This window comes from Cuculus canorus, chromosome 5, assembly GCF_017976375.1.
Source record: "Cuculus canorus isolate bCucCan1 chromosome 5, bCucCan1.pri, whole genome shotgun sequence".
In the NCBI taxonomy this organism is placed as follows: Eukaryota; Metazoa; Chordata; class Aves; order Cuculiformes; family Cuculidae; genus Cuculus; species Cuculus canorus.
In genome coordinates, this window is record NC_071405.1 from 58778857 (window position 1) to 58801039 (window position 22183).

At 38.9% G+C, this 22183-nt stretch overlaps 1 protein-coding gene across 1 annotated transcript; it reads left to right on the forward strand.

Annotated features, from left to right (window-relative positions):
* Window positions 1-1147: 1147 nt before the first annotated feature.
* KATNBL1 (katanin regulatory subunit B1 like 1) lies at window positions 1148-20307 on the forward strand. The gene is made up of 10 exons (XM_054068421.1): window positions 1148-1287; window positions 9392-9516; window positions 11044-11084; window positions 11452-11734; window positions 13634-13752; window positions 13908-13958; window positions 14043-14132; window positions 14666-14755; window positions 15173-15266; window positions 16722-20307. Exons 2-10 carry the CDS (start codon window positions 9406-9408, stop codon window positions 16752-16754), a joined length of 912 nt encoding a protein of 303 aa, XP_053924396.1. The 5' UTR covers window positions 1148-1287; window positions 9392-9405; the 3' UTR covers window positions 16755-20307.
* The last annotated feature ends 1876 nt before the right edge of the window (window positions 20308-22183 follow it).

The window sequence follows — 22183 nt, forward strand, 5'->3', positions numbered from 1 at the left end:
TTGGAGAGATATGGATTTGATGGATGGACTGTTCGGTGGATGAGAAACTGATTGGATGGTCATATTCAGAGAGTGGTGGTTAACAGCTCAATGTCCACATGGAGATCCATGACAAGTGGTATCCTTCAGGGGTCCGTACTGGGACAGGTGCTGTTCCATATCTTTATCAATGATATTGACAGCGAGATTGAGTGCACCTTCAGCAAATTTGCAGATGACACCAAGGTGAATGGCGCAGTCGCCACACCAGAAGGACAGGATATCATCGAGAGGGATGTGGACAGTCCAGAGATGTGGGCCTCTGAGAACCTCATGAGGTTCAACAAGGCCACGTGCAAGGTACTGCACCTGGGTCGGGGCAATCCCCAGTACACAATGGAATTGATGTGATCAAGAGCAGCCCTGCAGAGAAGGACTTGGGGGTGCTGGTCGATGAGAAGCTCAACATGAGCCGGCAATGAGTGCTTGCAGCCCAGAAGGCCGACCGTGTCCTGGGCTGCATCAAAAGAAGCGTGGCCAGCAGGCCCCTCTATTCCTTTCTTGAGAGACCTCACCTGGAGTACTGTGTCCAGTTCAGGAATCCTCAACATAAGAAGGATATGGAACTGTTGGAACCGGTCCAGAGGAGGGCTACAAAGATGATTGGAATGCTGGAGCAGCTCCCTTACGAGGACAGGCTGAGAGAGTTGGGGTTTGTTCAGCCTGGAAAAGAGAAGGCTCAGAGGAGATCTTATAGAGACCTTCCAGTGCCTGAAAGGGGCTGCAGGAAAGCTGGAGAGGGGCTTTTTACAAAGGCTTGTAGTGATAGGACCAGGGGGAATGGGTATAAACTGGAGAGGGGCAGATTTAGACTAGGTATAAGGAGGAATTTCTTCACTGTGACAGTGGTGAGGCACTGGCACAGGTTGCCCAGGGAAGCTGTGGCTGCCCCATCCCTGCAGATGTTCAAAGTCAGGTTGGAAGGGGCCTTGGGCAGACTGATCTAGTGGGAGGTGTCCCTGCTCACGACAGGGGGGTTGGAACTGGATGACCTTTAAGGTCCCTCCCAACCCAAGCTATTCTATGATTCTATGACCTGGCTAAGGGCAGAGGCAGCGGGGGGCGGGGCTGGGGGTGAGGTCTGGGGCCGCAGCCGCCAGAGGGCGCCGCGTGGCCGCGCGCGGGGCGGGCGGGGCGCGCGGCCCCAGCATCCCGCGCGGCGGCGTTTGAATGGCGCAGGCTCCGCGCTAGGGTTGTGTGGGTTCTTCTCCCCCGCGGCGCGGCCTGGCGCGGTACCATGAGCAGCGGGTGAGTAAGGGGAGGGCCAGGGCTCCCGGGGCCGGCGCTCCCCCTCGGCGACCGGGGCCCTCTCGGGGGCGGGAGGGGTCACCGGCGAGGCCTCTGCGGGAGCCGCCCGGGCCTCGGCAGGGCCAGGTGTGGCCGTGGCTCCCCCGGTGCGAGCGGCCCCGGCCGGAGCTGGCGGCTTTGGTTTCTCCCCAGAACGATGGACGGTGTCGGGCACAGCTCGGTGCAAAGTGGCGCCGGGGCAAGTAAAGGCGGAGAGGGCAGGAAAGGCTCCGGTGCTCCCGAAAGGTCGAATGCTAAGCTGGGTGTGAGGCCTGCTGAGAGATATTGTTCCCTGGGTGTGACAGATTCCAGTGGGGAAAAAAGGGAGGAGAGGGGAATCTTCAGGTGCTTGAAGATCAGATCCTTTCTTAATTGTTCTGTTAAAAATCCTTCAGTTTTTTGGTTTTTTTTGCGTTGTTATACTGGAGTAATTTGGCATGTGGCTGAATGTATATTCAGGTTAAAGGGATCTGTTAAGGAGGGCGTTTGGGAGGCAGTTTAAGAAACTTCATGTTGCAATTGTGGTAACGTGCTGTGATTCCGAGCAAGGTCAGGTCAGTTGGCTTAAAACTTGCTTTCTTCCATCTCTTCTTGGAACGTGAATTTTGCTTTTCCCACTCCCCTGGGGTTTGGTGTTTTGTTTTTTTTTTTTTGTTCCTCTGTTTTCTGGCTATAATCAGGAAAAAAAAAATAGGATGGTTAACTAAGTTTAATAAAACTAAAGCTTAACAGAAAGCAGAGAAGAACAAATTGTTCTAGTAAAAAGCTGTCACTTAAATTTCTGATTACTGGTGCACATAATTTCAATTAAAAATTCCATAATGTTATTTTATAGAATTCAAGCTACCATTGGTTTGAGTTCTTAATCTTTATAACTCAGAAGTTCAACATAAAATCTTAGAAATAATAATATTAAGGTGTTAAGGTATTTTATGCATACACATAAAAAACTTATGTGAGTATACTGATACAAATGTATTCTTGTAGTAGTGTCTATATATTCTCTCACCCAGTTTTGAATCATCTCTTTTCAATAAGTTTGGGTTTTTTTATTTGTAAGTTTTGTATGTTGGTCCCAGAGTAAGGAGCTTGAATATGAATAAGAAGGCTTTTTAAGTATTATAAACAGGTCACATTCAACAATAGAAGGATATTTGAGAGTAACATAAGAAGTATGCTCCCAAACTATGTGAAATGTCACAGACTAATTTCAGCCAAGTGGGGATGAGGTGGGCACCCATGCCTCCACGAAGTTTGGAGCTTGAGGGGTTTTGTCCTCTTTCTTTAGGTTTGAATTTTAAATTCTCATTGCAGGTATTGAAGTTCTTTGGGTTGAGCAAAGAATAGAAAAAGAAAAAATAGAAAAAAAACAAAAAAAAAATAGAAAAAATTAGTGAGGAACAACTTTAGTAGATACTAAAACACTGGCAAGTAATATTACCAGCAGATCTGTAAATGGTACCTCCAGATGCAGAAAACTGGGCACTTATTTAAATTTTTTTTAGAAAACATTTATTTCCAGAATATGAATAAGGTTCAGCTGTTAGACTGTTAGACTAGCTTGACAAGGAGAGCTAATTGACACCTGGATTCATCCTCAGGAAACTGAACCAAACTCTGACTTGTGGTCATTTTCAGAGGTTTGCTACTGCTGATTGTGCTAGTGGGCCATGCACAAATTCCATGTGTAAGAGTAATAGGAAAATGAGCTTAAATTGCAAGAATAAGCTGACTGACTTTAACTTGTAACTCAATTAGTGTTTGTCTTTACTGCAAACTTAATTAAATTCCTGTAATTTTTGTCCACATATGAAACTTTAAACTGGGACAAATGGCCTGACAGACATAGCACACTAGAATTGTGACCTGTTGGCATATAAGAGATATTTTTGTACTGCTGCAAGAAAATTTTGTATTGATGTGCTCCTTAAAATATCAAACTCTTTTCTTTCTTTTTTCTTTTTTAAAGAAAATTGAGTATTTAATACCTAGTGAACTGTCTGGATGTAAATTACTAAAAAGAGGAGTTTTAAAAAAACAAAAAAACACCACAAACCTGTTTCATATTCAAAGGCTGTGGAAGCTATCTAAAACTGAACTGAGAGACAGATGGGTTCTGTAACATTTGTCAGAGTTTAAAATGAATGGAAATTATGCCAAGCTTACGGAATCGCTTCTATATCGTAAGATAGTGCTAATTTATTTTTGTAGACTAATTACCCTTTTGGAAGTAAATTTGGAATAACCATTCTTGAAAGTTTCCCACAAGCATGTTAAATCTGATAATTATTAATGAAATTACTCACAGTTACTGGTTCCCTGATGTAGACCTATTTTGAATGCTTTCAAAGCATAAACTCCCCTCCTTGTGGAGTAACAATTAATTGACCCTTTCATCCTAGTCTAATATTGTCATCCTTGAGCTTGCACTTGATTTAATATGGAGTGGAGAAGAATCGGAAGACCATCTGTGGTATCTGGTGTACGCAGACTACTACAGGGGGAAAAAAATGTGTGTTAAGAGTTTGGGCAAAGAATAGGACAAGTACAGTGTTTTAAAGGGTATTACTGGTGACTTCAGAAATCTAGCTATCTTACAATTGCTTTGCTGTCATGCAAAGTACTCAAGTCTCTAAGGAATTAATGTTATGTTAATACATGTGTAGATTACATAATATGCGAAGAAAGGTTTGTCCCTTTCTAGGGGCCTTGCCCAGAACACAGGATGATGGGAGGGAGTGGCAGAGTCTGTTAATACTTGCCTTTGATAGATCCGTGTTTGAAAACCTTTAGTGCTGACTTTCTTTTTGCTAGATTTTGATATGACTTGAAGAGTTGTGTTGCAGCTGGGAGATACCAGAGTTAGAAGATAGCAGTAGAGCCATCAGAAGAACTTTCCACAGGTACTATCCATCAACTGTGGGGACAGATGAGCTGACTTATCAGGATATATGACTGCTGTTACTCTACTCCTTCTGTTTCCTGAAAATTGAAGGGAGTGAAAAGGGGAATAAGGACAGTTGGCATCTGCCACAAGAAGTCATCCAGGGGATGGTGTAAATTAGTGAGATGTAATCGTCTAAAATCATGTATCTCTGTTGAGATTTGCAGTCTACTTTTCTATACCTATAAAACAGTTTAAGCTTGTATGATAAAGCAAAGAAGTTGCATTGACCTTAATGAGATGGTATGACAGATTGTAGACTTTTGACTATTCCTTTGCAATGAGTATGGGTGGTTGTATTTTTTCAGAACAAAGTTGACATATAAGTTGTTTGATCTCATATAAATTAGGGACTAATGCCATTTTAAAAGTCCTCTGTCTATATCCCAAAATAATAGTGGATAGTAATGTCTAATTAGTGATCCCTAGGTGATATCTCATAACCAGATAGGACATGGAAGCTCTGAAGAGCCTTGTAAAGTACCCTTCATCCTCTACCATTTGTCTTTTTAATTACTAGCCAGCTAGCATTGAATTGTATGTTAGTAAGCCTTTGGAAGCAGGTTTCTTGATGTGGACTAGTATTATAACAGTGTTATGTTTGGATGTATCAAGTTCTTCTGCTTGTCTTCTGCTCTGTCTCTGGGCTGCCTGGATTGTGTTTCTGTATTTGATCACTTTCCGTGTATTTCTTTCTTTATGTGAGTCTACCCTGAAACCCATGTCAACGTTTAAGTCCACAACACCCTTTGGGAAGTTCAGCTTGATTGTGATTTGCATGAAGAGCCACTCCCTTTTGTTAGTTTGGAACCTGACTTGCGCCAGTGTCTTTAGACCCTTCATTCTTATATTGGGCAAAACGGTGAACAGTGTCTTTCTCCAAGTCATTCAAGGGAAGAGGACTAAAGCCGCACTCACTGTTTGAAATACAGGCACAAATTACTTCTATACACTGTCACAAGAGTGTTCTTTTTATTTTTCAAAGTATTTATTGATTCATATGGATCACTCAGAAATCAAAGTGATCCAAGTCAACAGTCATACATCCAGATCTGGTGGGTGGTAGTTACTAGTTCAGAGCCTGTGATTCTATATGGGGAACACAAAATTTCCTGACACCTGCAGGCACACAGGCTTTGCTTTATGTTAATCTGTAGTAACTGCTTCCGTTTATTGTATATCACAGTCCTCCTCTAGTTCTTCAGTTAGCCCTCATCTTCAGTGCCTGGTATAACTTTATTTTCAACAGTCTTCAATATTTAACTACTCATCCTTTTTGTGAGGTAATTTATGAATATATTGAACAGCATAAACCAATGCAGATTTTCTGCAGGATTCCTGTCTTAGTTATCCTCAATACGATAACCGCTTAGATGGTTTATCACTGCTCCTTAGCTACTTTACTTAGCATGTGAAAACTTGCTCTCTTATCATTTGGTTGCTTAGTTTCCTTAAGGAGTTTAAGCGAGGGAGTTCTGGAAGCTTTCTGGAATCTCAAGTAGACTGTGTCATTTAGCAGTCCTATATCCATGTTATACTGTTTCATACTCTCAAGGAATTCCATTAATTTTGCAGGGCAAGACGTGCCTTAATAGCCAGGTTGAATCTTTCACAATATGTTATTTGTGTCTGCTAATTCTGTTCTTGATTACATTGTTTATTAATTTGCACAACAGAGATGTCCATCTGGACCTTCCTTGAGGCCATCTTTAAATACTGGCTGTATTTTCCACATGTGATTTCTTTAGGTGCTTTGTCAGCTCTGAGAGAGGTTCTGCCCCTTGGTTAACAACGTAGCTATTTCAGTGCTGCACATATATATATTCGCTGGTGCTTCTGCATCATCAGAGAGACACACAGAGCAGGTTAAACTGTGGAAATCTCCCTAAACGGTGGGAGAGTGAATCCGGATGTAAGGATTTTACTTCAGTTTTACTACTTTGGTCAGATGTTCCTTTATATCTGATGATCTGTTGGTCTTTATGATTTCTGTTGCCAGTCTTGAGAGAATTGATAGTTTTGTTGTCTTTTCCTGTTTCAACTGGGAGGCTAGGGGGAATTATGTTCTCATCAGATTTGTGAAAATGTGTCATTATCTTCTTTTTTATCTTGGACATGTTCGGCTTTTTGTAGGAAGCTTCCTTCCCTCCAGGATAATAGCTCTCCAGATGCTTCCAGTTCAGGTATTTAGAGATGTTACCTTAGGCTCTTTAGAGCGTGATATTAAACACTGATAGGCTAATTGGGTGTCCGTGGTAAGACATTTCTTTCTAGCCTTCTGATATTTTACATTTCTATTAAGTGAAAAGCATTCTAGTTTAACAGTGCTATCTTACATCTTGAAAGTCTCATTTCCCAATTAGCGTGAAAGAGGAGGGTAGTTTGAAATCGCTTATTAAACAAGCAACTAAGGAAAGGTCACTGTTCTGAATGAAGAGTTGTAAGCTGTTAGTGTGTCACAGGAGTAGTTGCAAAAATGATTCTCATGGAACAGAGGTTATGGATTTTTTTTAGCATCTGATGGGCTGGATCTGCTGGGTTTAGCTCTGGTGGTTGCAGTTTGGTCTCTCTATTCTTCTAGTGTTTGCTTTCATAGAATCACTAGCTTGGAAGGGACCCACTGGGTCATTGAGTCCAACCATCCCTAACACTCCCTAAACCATGCCTCTCAGCACCTTGTCCACCCGTCCCTGAAACACCTACAGGGAAGGTGACTCAACCACCTCCCTGGGCAGCCTATTCCAGTGTCCAGTGACCCTTTCTGTGAAAATTTTTTTCCTGATGTCCAGCCTGACCCTCCCCTGGTGGAGCTTGAGGCCATTCCCCCGTGTCCTATCCCCTGTCATTTGGGAGAAGAGGCCAGCTCCTTCCTCTCCACAACCTCCATTCAGGTAGTTGTAGAGAGCAATAAGGTGTCCCCTCAGCCTCCTTTTCTCCAGGCTAAACAACCCCAGCTCTCTCAGCCGCTCCTCATACGACTTGTTCTCCAGCCCCCCTCACCAGCTTTGTTACTCTTCTCTGGACACGCTCCAGAGCCTCAACATCCTTCTTGTGGTGAGAGGCCCAGAACCGAACACAGTACTCAAGGTGCGGTTTCACCAGTGCTGAGTACAGAGGGAGAATCGCCTCCCTGGACCTGCTGGTCACGCTGTTCCTGATACAAGCCCAGATGCCATTGGCCTTCTTGGCCACCTGGGCACATTACTGGCTTATGTTCAGTTGGCTGCCAACCAACACCCCGAGGTCCTTCTCCTCCAGGCAGTTTTCTAGCCAGACTTCTCCTAGTCTGTAGCACAGCATAGGGTTGTTATGCCCCAAGTGCAGGACCTGGCATTTCCTCTCAGTAACATCCTTAAACAGAGGATGCAAAAAAAATAAAGCTTTTTCCAAATCCTCCTAGCTTTCTGCCTTCATAATTAGCCTGAATTTGTTAGGATTTTAGGGTTGTTGAGTTGGCTCTTTCTTCATAAGTTCAGTTGTTTGCCTTTGTGTTGTGCTTCAAGTTCAAATTTTCACGTACAGCCCATTTTGAGTCAGTTCCAGCCACTGACAAGCAGAAGAGAAGTTGTTTATTATTATTTTGATTTCTTTTAAACCTAGAGAACAAAAGTACTTTTTTTTACTTCTTATTTATAAGCCTGGTGCCTGGAAGCCTTAGAAGTGTGGAGAGCTCACATGGTGACAACAATTCTGTAACCATCCCACAGTATTCAGGAAGAGTCCAATTAATGAACCAGTCTGAAGCCAGCTTTGTATCTGGAAAAGTATGAACCACCAACTGTTAAGTCTTGTCTAAATAATGCTGCCATTTGCAATGCTTGCTGAAATCTCTGGTCTGAGGGCTTAGTGTTCCTATCTTACAGGGTAGTGGTTTCTGTCAGTAAATTTTCCTTTTTTTGAGAGACATCTCTCAAATGAGGTTCTTCAGTACTCATCCTGTTCTAAAGAAAACTGAAGCGTTTGAAGAAATTTTTAGCTTCCACTGTATCCTTCAATATGGAATTCAATATGCATTATGTGAAGAATAGAGCTTCTACTTTGATTTGAGCCTGATACCTGTTTGTTTTATTTGATGGCAATTATAGCTACTGCATTGAAAGCTCTTCTCTGGCTAATAAGCTGTTTCCCATCTGTTTTTTTCAGTGCCAAGTGTCTTAGTGTTTTAAATGCTGATGTTCTTAATATGGGATAAATCTGCTACAGAGGAGAAGAAGGATAGGACTGTTGCTACTAAAGATGGAGGGGAAGAGATTGAGGCACTTGTGTTGGGACCAGAGTCTTGTCATTTAGGGGAAAAAAACAATAAAATTGGAGCAAATGGTTGGCTTTTAAAAGTAAAGTAGTATGTCTTGCTAAAGTGTTGGACTCTTATCATCTTAAGGTCTTTTCCAACCTAAATGATTCTTTGATGATGTAGTTTGTAAATCCAGTCTCAAACAATGGCTTTTCTGAATCACTTCTACAAAATGCAAAATCATATGTGCAACTGTCTCAACCTTGGTTTTGATTCTTATAGAAATATTTGCATACTTTGAGACACAGTATTTTAAACACTTTCTTACTGGTTAACTGAGTAAAGATTTTTTTTTAATAAAAATAACCAAAATTATATGCTAAGAAAAAGGGGTAAGGGGCGGCTTTGCTGATAAATTAAGGGGAGATATTTCATTTCCATTTTTTTACCTTTACTATTTCGATGAAGTTTGCCTTCTTCCTGAAAAGCAGGGTTTATTTTTACTTAGCTGCCTTTCCTCATCTGGAAACAGTTGTGGAAGGGATTATTTTTCTCTAGATGGCAGGTGAAATTCATAGTATGTGATGCAGAGGAATGTCTCAAACTCCCTGATACTTGTCTGTATGGAACACCTCAGTGCAACTGTACGAAGCTGGTCTGCAAACAAGATTTCTGCCTCTGTTTATTTGCAGGGCCTTGGCTTTGTTCCCTCCCTTTTTTTTTTTTTTTTAAACTGAATGGCAATTTTGATGTGATTATTGGGATGTTACTAATCATAAAGCTTCCAGCTAACATTTGCTAAAGAATGATGTCTTTGCCAGCTGATTGAAGAAAGTTTATTTGAATGTTTTGGGAAATATAACTAAATATCTTTCTCTTCAAAACAGGGATCTGAGAGATTATGGCATCTGAAGCCAACAATGTTAGAAAGCAGAAATTGCATATCGAAGGTTGTCCCATTGATCCCCCCAGAAAAAGAATCTCTTCTTCCACTAAAAAGATCATGAAGGAGGTAAGTTGTTTGGGTTTTCTCATGTTCTCTGATGAAACTAAAGTAAATGTTCAAACAAGTTCATAGTTCTGAGCAGTCTAGAACTAGAAGTGTGGCACTACTGAGCATTTCAGGTTTTAGTTTCAACATTGATTATGTTTTGAGAACCATACATTATAATAGGCACAGGCAGTGACTACACAGATACTTGCATCGTATCGTCCATGTGAGCAGCAGGTACCGATGCAGTTTTACTCACGCCTATTTTTCTGCAGTTCGGCCAAGAACTGTTTTAATAGAGGAATTTTTTTAATCGGAAGTTCTCTCTTGCCAAGAGAGCTACATGGCACAAGTGAGAGGTGGGGTAGGTGAAATACCTACATTTAAATGGACCTGTCATCATGTTATCATACAGTGTTATCCATCGCGTTGTCTAATGTGTACTTTCACTGGGTTCTTGCTAGTCAGAAGTGTTTTCTCATAACCTCTTACCTGTGTTACTGGCTGAAGAATAATTAAGGCAGTGGAGTACAGAGGAAGTACTAGGGAGGTGAACTTCACTGTAAGAGCACTTCAAACAGTGGTGAAGGTGCAAATACTCTGTTTGTTTATTGAAATTATGTATTAAAACCCACATGGTTTTATGACTGTTACTAAAAATAGAGCATAGTATTATACTGATGAGCACAATGTAAATGTTAACAGTAGTTTTCATTTTCAAGCTGAAATGCCTGCAGTGTGTATATATGCTCGTATCAGTATGAGCATAGTACCTGTTTAAGTGAAAATATGTATTTTGAATCTGAACATCTTAGTGCACTTTTATTTTTTGTTTACTAGTGAAAAAAAGTGTGCCGCAATTCAACTAATCTTCATTACATGAAGCTCATTGAAGAGTACTGTATTAAAAAAAAAAAAGTCTTCAGAAATTAATCTTCAAATTAGTTTGCTTAATTGTCAAAGGTTTTTGTCATCTGTGTGGTGCAGCCTTGAAAGAATATATGATTCCTCTGGAATACTACTGTTCTATGCAGGCCACTTGGTGTCAGGGTGCTAATGTGTTTTGTATGAATGAATTCAGAATACTTGAGCTTTGGTGGGGAGATGTTCTGCTGTCATCCTTTCCCCTTACAGCATCTTCTATATTATGAGTCTTTCTACATGTATCTGTGAGACAAGTAATATGATTTTGTCATCAGATTCCAGTAGGTTTTTGATGTTAGTCGCAGGTTTTAGTTTGCTAGTAACTAAAGAATCTCTGATTCCACAATCTTGCCACAAAAAAATCCCAAGCCTAAAGCTAACCATGGTGTTCCAAGGACAGGTGTGGCAGAGCTGGTCCATTTATAAGTCACTGAAATACTTGATGATTACAGGAAGGCTGACATAGGTGTGATTCAGTTGCAGAATAGGAAGAAGGTGTAAGGAAGGAAATACAGGGTAAACTTAGGCTATGGTAAAGCAGGACTTAGTTTTTGATAAACTGTGGGAGTATTTGAGCCTTTTTAGTAATACAGCTTTTTTTCTTCTGTATTCCCTTTTTCTTAGGGTAAGAGATCTCCAAAACAGCTGGCTTCATACACAAACAGGTAGGAGGGCTGTGCTGTGTAGAGTGTTTCTGGTGCAAGGGAGGCAAGAAGGAAGAGCAGTTTAAATCTATTACAGCACCCAAGCAGACACAAATGGAAGACAGATCTTAATTTTACTGATAATGCTTGGGGTTTGTGTGTATTCCCATAATAATGAGTCTCTGCATTAAAAAATTAGGAGAAAAATATCAGTGGTAGCTCATACTTCTGATAACCTGATTGTCATGAGGGGCCCGTGTCTTAGGGTTGAAGTGTTTTAACTTGCAAATTGACTACTGAATTCATAATGATACATTTTAATCTAATAACATGAAGTATTGCGTAAGTTTAGAGCAACTTTCACTAAAATACTGCTTTATTATTGCAGAATAACAGTTGGAAAAACGGTGACCAGTACCCCCTCTCTTTTCAAAGTAGTATATTGTAAAAGAAAAGTTCATTGTTACAGTCCAAAGCCTTGTTACAGAAAGAAGCAGTTTCCTAAACCTAGAGGCTGTGACATGGCAAATAAAGAAAATGAACTGGCTTGTGCAGGAAATCTGCCAGCAAAAGTGCACCATGAGAGTCGTACACACTTGCTGAATTCTGGGGACTCTGGCTCATCTCAGACAGAAGGCCCCTCATCTAAATATAGTGGATTTTTTTCAGAGGTAAGTGCTTTAAAGAAACTTCAGTCTAAAATAAAAGTATTGCTGGTAGTTCATTTTTTGTGGTTAGCTGTGAAAGTTTTCAAAAGAGCTTTATTTTCTTAACATATAAATTGGCTCACATCTTGTGATTTATGTTTTTTATCTGTCAGTTCACGGTGATACAGTTGCCAACAATAGTCCTTCCAGTTTTGTCAGTACCGAAGCTCGCATCTGCCAGGCTAGTCTTGATCAAAACAACATCTTTCCTTGGTGGTGGTACAATTTTAACTTTGTTAGGTTTCATGATGTTGTATGATGCATGGCTACGTGCATGTTTCTGGAAGTGTGAAAGTGTAAGGGTATGGATGGGAATAAGCTGGTGAGTTGTGATAGGACCATTTTCAATAGCAGTATCAGCTTAGTTTGTATGAATCATAGAATCATAGAATAGTTAGGGTAGGAAGGGATTGTCTAGTTCCAAGCCCCCTGCCATGGGCAGGGACACCTCCCACTAGATCAGGCTGCCCAAGGCCCCATCCAACCTTGCCTTGAACACCTCCAGGAATGCGGCATCCACACCTTCCCTTGGCAACCTGTTCCAGTGTCTCACCACTCTCATGGTGAAGAAATTCTTCCTAATGTTTAGTCTAGATCTGCCCCTCTCCAGTTTATAGCCATTGCCCCTCATCCTATCACCACAAGCCTTTATGAATAGTCCCTCTCCAGCTTTCCTGTAAGCCCCTTTCAGGTACTAGAAGGTTGCTATAAGATATCCTCTGAGCCTTCTCTTTTCCAGGCTGAACAAGCCCAACTCCCTTAGCGTGTCCTCATATGGAAGGTGCTCTAGACCTCTGATCAGCTTTGTAGCCCTCCTCTGGACCTGTTCCAACAGTTCCATACTCTTCTTGTGTTGAGGATTCCAGAACTGGACACAGTACTCCAGATGAGGTCTTGCAAGAGAGGAATAGAGGGGCAAAATCACTTCCCTCGACCTGCTGGCCATGCTTCTTTTGATGCAGCCCAGGACATGGTTGGCCTTCTGGGCTGTGAGCACCCATTGCCAGCTCATGTTGAGCTTCTCATCGACCAGCACCCCCCAAGTCCTTCTCTGCAGGGCTCCTCTCGATCACATAATCCCCCATTGTGTACTGAAAACAGAGATTGCCCCTACCCAGGTGTAGGACCTTGCACTTGGCCTCATGAGGTTCTCAGAGGCCCACTTCTCTGGACTGTCCAGATCCCTCTCGATGACATCCTGTCCTTTCAGTGTGGGAACTACACCACTCAGCTTGGTGTCATCATGAAACTAACTTAAGTGTTTGTGTAAGACTGTATTTCTTGGTAAGATTGCTTGATGAAACCCAGTGAATGCTTGCAGGGCTTCTGAAACTGGCCAAAACAGTTTCTTAAACTTAAACAAAGCAGATTTTGTGACAGTGAAGGCCATTTAAGTCCCTTAATGTTCAATGATGCATTTTTGGCATTTAATAAAATACCTAAACTTCTGAAAACTTTTGTTCTCTAATGAAATAAACCTTTTCTGTCAAAGTTCGGAATAATACATGTGATTACTTGTTAAAGTTCAAAATTAATAAGAGTCGAAGTAAAAAGTTCTCAAAGTTGATCAGGATTATAGACTGATGCTAATGAATGCTGTATTCTAATTATTAGATACCTCTCCTTAGGTGTATACTGCCTTTATTCTTGCAGCTTCTGGGTTAAGTAGTCTTAATAATTTGTTTGTGCCCCCTTTTAAGGAAAATCTGGTTTAAGGCCATTGTTAAGCTGAATTTTTAACTTATAAGCATGCAGGTAGGAAAGTATATTTTCATATACTAGATTAGTTGAGGAGAACAGCTTATTGTGTTCTTGATGGCTGCTTAACTTGTGGTAAACTTCTGTATTTTCAAAAATACACAGGTTTCTCAGGACCATGAAACTATGGCTCAAGTTCTTTTCAGCAGGAATCTGAGGCTGAATGTAGCTTTAACATTTTGGAGGAAGAGAAGTATAAGTGAACTGGTAGCCTACTTAGTGAGGTAAACTGAATGTCTCTTACCCTGCAGTATTTTAAGAGGTTCCTTAAATGTTGGAACTTTGTTATAATTACTTATTCTTCAAATCCTAGTGGAACCATATACTTCAACCTATATTCTACTAGTAACACTTCTGATTTTATTCTGGTTGTTTCTAGGATACAGGATCTTGGAGTAGTAGTAGACTGCCTTCCTGTGCTTACAAACAGGTACAAACAAAAAGAAGTGGGGGATAAAAATCTGCTACAACCATGCTTAAGTTCAAGCACTTCTGAAACGTCTTGTTTTTTAAGTTTACAGGAAGAAAAGCCATATATTTCAGTTGGCTGCTGTGTAGATCTTTTGCCTTTAGTGAAATCGCTGCTTAAAAGCAAATATGAAGAGTAAGTATCCGTTTTTGATGTTTTCAAAATGCTGTTACTTCCTGGCTATGCAGTGCCCTAGAATTTAAAGGTGTTTACTCCTCTGACTTTTTTCCCCTCTGCACCTTCTCTCAACCCTGCCTCTCTCAGTTGATACCTACCTGAAGGGGAGTTTTCCTGTGAACCTTTCTCTTAACAAACCAGCAGTGCAAAAACTCTATGGCAAGATTTAGGACCAGGCAGAGACTGGCTGTGACCTTATACAAATTTATCCTAAACAGTAAAACCGAGTAACACTGAGGGTTTAGTTTGCTTGATAATGTGAAATTTTATTGCAAAATACCCAAAGAACGTCTACTTTTTTTTTTTTTTTAGAAAAGCTTCAGTTTGCCACTTTGAAAACATAGGCAAGTATTTAGGCTTGGGAATTTGTCTAGGTTTTTTTTTTCCAGAAGAGAAAACATGTTGTTTACTGATTTAGCTTGATGCTTTAGCTGACCTGTAGGTATTGAAGACAGGGAAAAAAGTGTAATGTGTAAAATATATTGTTACAGATATGTGATAGTTGGTTTGAACTGGCTTCAGGCTGTCATTAAAAGATGGTGGTCAGAACTATCTGCACATACAGAAAAAGCAGAGGATGGGTGAGTATAGTATTGGGAAATGTTTAAATGTGTTTATGTAGCTCATTCCGCTTGTTCCACATCAAAATCTGTTCTAACTTTGATCAGTAGGAGCACACCTTATCTACAAAAGAGAAAACATATTTAAAAGTAAAAGCTTAAAAAAAAGTTTTTCTGTTCTCAAGACAGCTGGTGTTTGGAAATTTACTTTAAGGATTACCGTGTCTTTGGGATTTTTCAGCTGGAGTTTTAGTGCACGTAGAACATAGTCATACCAGGGGTTACACAACTGCTGTTGTAGAAGTTTGTATCAAAATTTTTCTGATATTGTGTCAATACCTATAGACTTAAGTCTATATGCAGTGTTAATCATGCATTTCAGTCAAAAAGTCTACTGAAATATTTATACGTTATAAAGTGTTGTTCATTCTTTTTCAGAAATATTCATATTTTAAAACAAGAGTTAAGTGGATTATGGGAACAAGAGAATCATCTTACTCTCGTTCCAGGATATACTGGTAATATAGCTAAGGTAATCCAGTTCCAATTGTGTTTAGTAATGAACATACTGCAACTGATATAGCTATTCTTCTCATTTGATCTTATTTATGCTAAACTATTGATGGATAGAAACACCTTTATTTTCCACTAATTCTCAAGTATATTGCACAATTTTACAGAGAGACACAATTACAGAGAGAGAGCATCTCTGTAATAATAAAATAGCTAATAGTAATAAGCCTTAAAATTGATGTAAAAAATGACCCAGAGAAGTAGGTAGACTGAGGAAGGACAAATTTTCTGCCAAATCTGTTGTACCTATTGTTCTAAGTGTAATCCAGTATGGAGAATCTAAGCACAGCAATGTTGTTAGCATTTGCACATCAGGTGACCAGGGCAAGTGACAACATCCTAAATTCTAAAGCTTATTGCTGGCCTTATGCTTTGAAAATGAGTTTGTAGATAGCAGAAGAGTATCCCCTCTGAAGTGAATCGCTGTTTGCCTTTGTTGGTACTTTGTGGTATCGGTAATAGTGTTAATTAACCCTAAAAATTAACATTGTTAAAAATTAAGTGTCTGTTAAATACATAATTTGCTGCTCATTATACTCATTGCTAAAAACATAGCTTTTTGAAGTTGGGCACCAAGAGCTAATATTGAGTAGGAAACTTCTCCACATGGAGGGACCTCGTGAAGGTAGAGAGTAAGAAAGGACTTGACTTAAAGGAGACATGGTTATACACAGGATTTGATTGAACTTGGAAAAAAAACTTGAAGATTGCATGGAGTTTTGTGGAATCTCAATTCTGTAGCTACAGAATTTGTCACTTCCTATCAAACAAAAAAGGTATTTCTTGTTCTTCTGGGACTGCTGTGCACCTGACTTCAGTTTTGATACTTCTATAAGCTTGCAGATTTCAGTGAGCAGGGATGCAAAAGAACTGAGTTCTGACTCCCAATTGCTGGAGCAATGGAAGCTTGTGATATAGACTGCCTGATCCTTCTGGGAGGTTAACATAGTAAACGGGCAGCGTCAATTGGTTTCTTGGGGATTCAGGTCCACTTTCTGTGCATTTGCCTACTTCTAAATGTATACCAGGTAAGATTTTGACCAAGGTCAGCTGAGCAAGTCCGGAGCAAAAGGTGTAGCACGAGAATGTTGAAGGGGTGGAGTGAGGGAATATAATTCTTAAGATATGTGATCTCATAATGGTTATTTTCTTTCTGGTGGGCATGGGGAGCAGAGGGAAAACAAACTAAATTGATGGGTTTGGAAACTAATCCCTTTGTTCTTATAGGCTTTTTAGTAGACAAAGAAATACCATTGAAGTACTTAGTTAAAAGTAATCTTGAAGTGGAAAATAGCTTGTTCTGAAATTCAGCCTAATCATTCTTGTATTATAGTTCTGATAGGTTACTCTGCCTGAGGCATACAGTTGTTATGTAATGAGACAAACACTTTCTCCATTTTTTTTTTCCTTTTAGGATGTGGATACTTATTTATTACGGCTACACTGACATGACTGGGAAATGAGTGTTTATGTGGTGAAATAATCCTTTAAAGTGTCCCTGACATATGTACTGTTTCTGAAAGCCTTTTGAGAAATACTGGCAGAAGAGAGCTGAACTGTCAAGCTGTTTAATGAAACCACTAATGAAATCCTAACAATCTACTTCACATTGAAGTGGAAAAATGTCTAGTAGGAGCAACTTTTACTTCAGTGAGGTGAAAGTGCACTATGAAAACTGTATGCCTTTGCTGCATTTGGGATTCACTCAGTTACTAGGTATTCATTTAAATGCTACTGTATTTTACTACAACATCGTGTAAAAGGTGACTTGTACTGTCATGAAGACAAGACAGTGGAACCAGTTATAAGGAACCCACAAAAGAAATCAGCGTTAAGAGCTTTTAAATGTTTCTTTCACAAGAGAACTCCAAAATGCACAACTATCTTGCAATTACATTAAAAAAAACTTCAAAATACTCAATTACTTCTACGTTTTAATCAAATTATTAAAGACAATTTTTGTTTGCACTATTGAGAAACTATACAGCAAAGATGCCTTAATTACTAGTGTTTCAAAAGCCAATGTGTTAAGATGCAAATAGCTATTATATTCAGATTGTGATGGAAAAACTACAGAAATCAGGGTTTCACATTGTATAGTTAATGAAGCATTGCACATATACAAAAATTCATGTATGAAAGAATTATAAATACCTGAAGTTAAGCTTGGATAAACAGTTATTGCAAATGTCAGCAGAATGGTGAATTTATGTTTAACAAATGTTTTTATATTGTATGTGGATTTCTAACACAGTAATCTTGTTCTGTATCATTTAAACTACATGCAAATAAGTAAATATATTAAATGTATCTACTGTTCTTTTCTTTTCAAGTTCATAAAAACAATTTCTAGAAGAATCTCTTCCACAGTACTTTTTATCATAGATATTTTTGTCTATTGTTTGAAATGTTTACAGCCAGATGAGGCCATATTATTCAAATCCAACCCTTTTTATACTACCTCCTTTAAGAAACTGACAAACAGCTTTTGCAAAATTAAGTTCTAGCCTGGTCAATGATGGCAAATTCTTACCAACAAGAGCATTGAAAATACAGGTATAAACTCTTACTGTCCTACTGCCATCCTGTACTATTTTAATTTAAAAGCTATATAGCTTAGTAGCTCTGAGGGATTTTTGATTTTAGGCTTGCTATTGTATTATTATTATTATTATTATTTGGGATTGATTAGGAAGCATGCTTTTCAAATTAAAACTTAAGTGCCAGCTGTTCACTTAAAACATAAATATAAGTGCACAGCATGTATTGCCAAATAGTCTACTTCTTTAAAAAAGCGAAGTACTTACAAGGTTTGTTTTCATACCTAGCGTTAAGCATATGCACTTTTACTGACATGCAGGAGAAAAGTCTTTTGATAGCCCTGAGTGTGAGTTTTTTTCTGTACAGATGAAATAAATGAATTTTAAACTCTTGTAGTGGTCAATGGCTTTAGGCCTGCTATTGCTTCATTTTGTATTTAATTTACATATAATTTATGCTGACTTCTGAAGGCCAACTAGAAATCTGTCATCAGAACTTGGTGCTTTTGGTTATTTGAATAGTCTTTAAACCACCAAAGGTTTTTCTGCTTCCTGGGGCAGCTGGCAACAGGGAAAGGTTTTTTTGGATATTCCAAAACTGAGAATTTTGTGGGACAATCTTAAGACATGCATAGCCAAATTCTTTTTGATAGAATTATGTACTATTAGAGGTAGTTCACAGTCCAAAGAGTTTGAGATGGAGCTTCTTTCTTGCTGTCAAAAATTTATAGGAACTACAGTATGATGACACTTTTGTATTGCTTTACTGTTCTGTTGAGCACTTAAATGCAATAGCAACGTAGAGACTGGCTTCAGAATTTGTGTAGCAATTGCTGAAACTTCCTCAAGGAGGATATTGTAAAGGTGATGGAAACTCAGATCTTGATTTCCCCTGTTTTTTCTAATAGACAAAATAAAGTAACTCATGGCCATTTATTTCTGGTAGTACAAGAGTATTTCACTTTAAATTACAATGATTTCTTCTAGTATTCAAAAATCCAACTTGACATATGGGCTTATAGTGAATTCTGTATGTGGCCATGGATTTAACAAATCTTAATTGTGGATGGTGCTTTTGTTCTAGTGGCAAAGTCAGGTTGACTTGAGGATTGTTATTGAGAAATACCTAATAAAATAATGCATTATTTTTAATTGCTGGAAGTTGTATTTTGACAGCATCCATATACAGTATTAAACATTAAGGCATTAGTATCTGTGCCTTATTTTAAATCGTTTTTTTTTTTTTTACTGTTTTCAGGCAGCTACTAGACTGTGAGAACAGGATTCTGTTCTCTGTCCATTTTGAAATTATTTTGTTACGATCTTTAACTCATTTGAACCATTCACACTGACATTCAGGCTCAGCTTGTGTGCTCTTTAGTTCTCAAATAGCTAGGGATCGGTTTTGCTGTAATAGAATGTATATGTATGATATCTGCTCAAAGGTGACATTTGTAAAATGTTTTAATGGGCATGTAACTCCATGAAATCCATGTGGCTGTCTCATTTAATCTAAGAATTAGTTCGATGAACAATCATGAGCATAAATGCTAATCTTCGTGATGCTTTCTGAAAATGCTCTTTCTAGGATGTGTCAAAAGGTCCAGGCAGAATTAATCCTTTGTCCTGTAATCTCTTGTGATGCAGAAACTTGTATGTACTTGAGGATGAAGGATGCCTCTGCAAAGCTGTTCATGTTATACCGCTTGATATGAAATTTGTCTTTGAAAAACAATGTCTTTTGCCTCAATGTTCCCTGAAATATTTAAGGCTGTTCTGCTGGAAGAGTTTTTATTTGAAGTGTGAACTAGGATTTACACATCCCCTAAATTTAAATTAACAAACCCCTCTGGCAAACTGCCTCTTTCTGCAAAGCTAAAAACGTGCAAGTGTTCTGTTGATTTAAGGATCAAAGTTTAAGTATTGCTGATAGCTTGCTGAAGACTGGAGATAGAAAAAGTTACCCCATTAATTAGCTGGGTACAAAGAAGAGAGCATGTCTTGATTACATACAGCTCTGTTTTGAAAGAATCACACTTCTTCCTTAGTAAAGAATACTGTGCAGAGGAACACTGTTGTATCAAACAGGTATTGCAGTTCTAAATGACTTACTGGGGCTTACAAATTGTTACTGGTATTAAAAAGAAAAAACAAATAGTATCAGCCCTCTTTAAGCTTATCTTCTGCAGTGAGATACAATTAAAATTATCTTCCCCTTTCTGTAGGCTGCCTTATTGTTATCAGAGGCTGCAGTTTTAACACTTGGGTGCAGGATGGAGGAACAGAAAGGACAAAAGAAAAAGTACTTGCACTCTATACTGCATTATACCGTATATATCTTAAAGCAGGCTGTGTTTTCATCTTCTCATATCTGAAGTGGGCAAGTGTGGAGTTACAGGTCTTTATGCATTTTGCATTGAAGAGTAATAAAAGTTTTGAAGATGGATACTACACTGCTGATTTGTTGTGTGGGTTTTTTTTCTTGAAGGTGTGGACTTCTTGTGTGTAAAAACTTTAAAGCGTCTTGTGCAAAGTTTACATTTTTAAGCCAGCAAGTAATTGCTTTGCCAGTTCACCTTGCCAGATCTTCCAGTTTTACCAAAGACTGAACATCTGTCTTAGTTTGGAGATTTGCAGCTATATTTTTGTGCCCAGTTTTCTGGTACAAAGCAAAACCAGTGGTTCAGAGTCAGCTATTTCAGAATACAAACCCATGCAAATCATGTTACTGGAGTGAAGCTATTCCAACATTTGTACAATGCAAATTCTTTAGTTCATGAAAGCAGTTGGCTACATTGAACTGATGTTGCATTAGGGGAAGGGATAAAAAAAAAAAGACAGTTTTTAGTAGCCTTAATGAAATCCAGACAGCATAGTTTGATTTCTGTCTTCAGTCTACCTTACTACACACAGTAACCATTGCAGGCTGCAGATAAAGATTTGCTAAGATAATAGATTGAGCGTGCTTGTGCTGTTAGTGCTTATACTTCCTTAAACAGTTTATTCAATATTAGTTAAATGGTTGATTCTGTCTTAGAATGAGACTAAATGCAGGTACTTATTTTCTTCCCCCCCTTCTTCAGCTCTTAAGGCTGTTATTTCTTTCTCTTCTAGTTTGTGTATACTGTGAGTATCTATTGTTAGAAGCTGGAAGGGGAGGATGAAAATTCTAGGTGAAGTACAGGGCTAGATATTTAACATTAGTCATTTTGAAGCAGTTGTGAAAACTTTCCTACTTTAAAACTTTTTCACGTAAGTTTTGCTAATACGCAGTATATGATTCAAGTAGGCATTCACGGCTGTGAGTTTGAGTTTGAACTTGTTAAAGTGAAAACTCATTTTTTTCAGAGTAACCATAGCTGCAGTCATAATTTTTTTCTATTGAGCGCTAAGCTGGACTCTTGCTGATAACCTTCTGTGCGGGAAGCAGGAGGTGTAGCACTGGCCCTTAATGGAATAGAATAGAAATAATGACACCAACTTAAACTGTTGCACACATGGAATACTTTTGTTTCCATGCTGACGAGTTTGGTAGTCTATCTTTTTAAGTGCAGTACAGGAGTATGATCAACTACAAAATGAGATCTGCTACTTTTAGGTTGAACGTGGTACATATTTCCAGTTCATATAGGTCAGTGCTTAAATTCAGTCATTACTTGGAGCGTTATAGTGTAGATGGACAACGAACTGTTTGGTTCTTGAACATCTGTACTCTGCTATAATGAAATACAGAGATGCTCTGTTCATGTTTTCCACCATTTTTTCGCCATTATTCCTTAATTCCAATGCTTAAAGCCATTTGAATTCCCCTTGGGAAGTGATAGCTGCCAAAACAGATGTGATAAAATTGCTTTTACAAATATGTTTCTGACTTGCTTTAATATATTTCTGTGAATAATACTTTTTTGTGAATTTGGGAAGGAGGCTGTTTTCCTCGTGCGTAGGCTCAAAAAAAAAATAGAACTAGCAGATTTTACTGACACTGCAACTACTTTCTTGATTGTTTTTTTTTTTTAGGTAAGGACTATGTGAAACAATTGAAATAAATCTAAATATGAAGATATTACATTACAAGATATTACGTTACAAGACTGCCCACTATTGTGGGTGTAAGTGTTGGAATACATACCCACCTAGCATCATACTTTAAAGTTATCTGCAGACAGTTCAGATAGCTCTTGTAATTTAGGTTGATGGTTCTTTTTCAAGTTGTATTTCAAGTGTTTTAAAAAAGTCTGAATTATATTTGGATCTTGCAGTTGCCACTTCCACTCTTACTTAGCCATGTTATGGATTGAAAGACTCAGTACAAAAAGTACTCTAGTTTCAGAAAAAT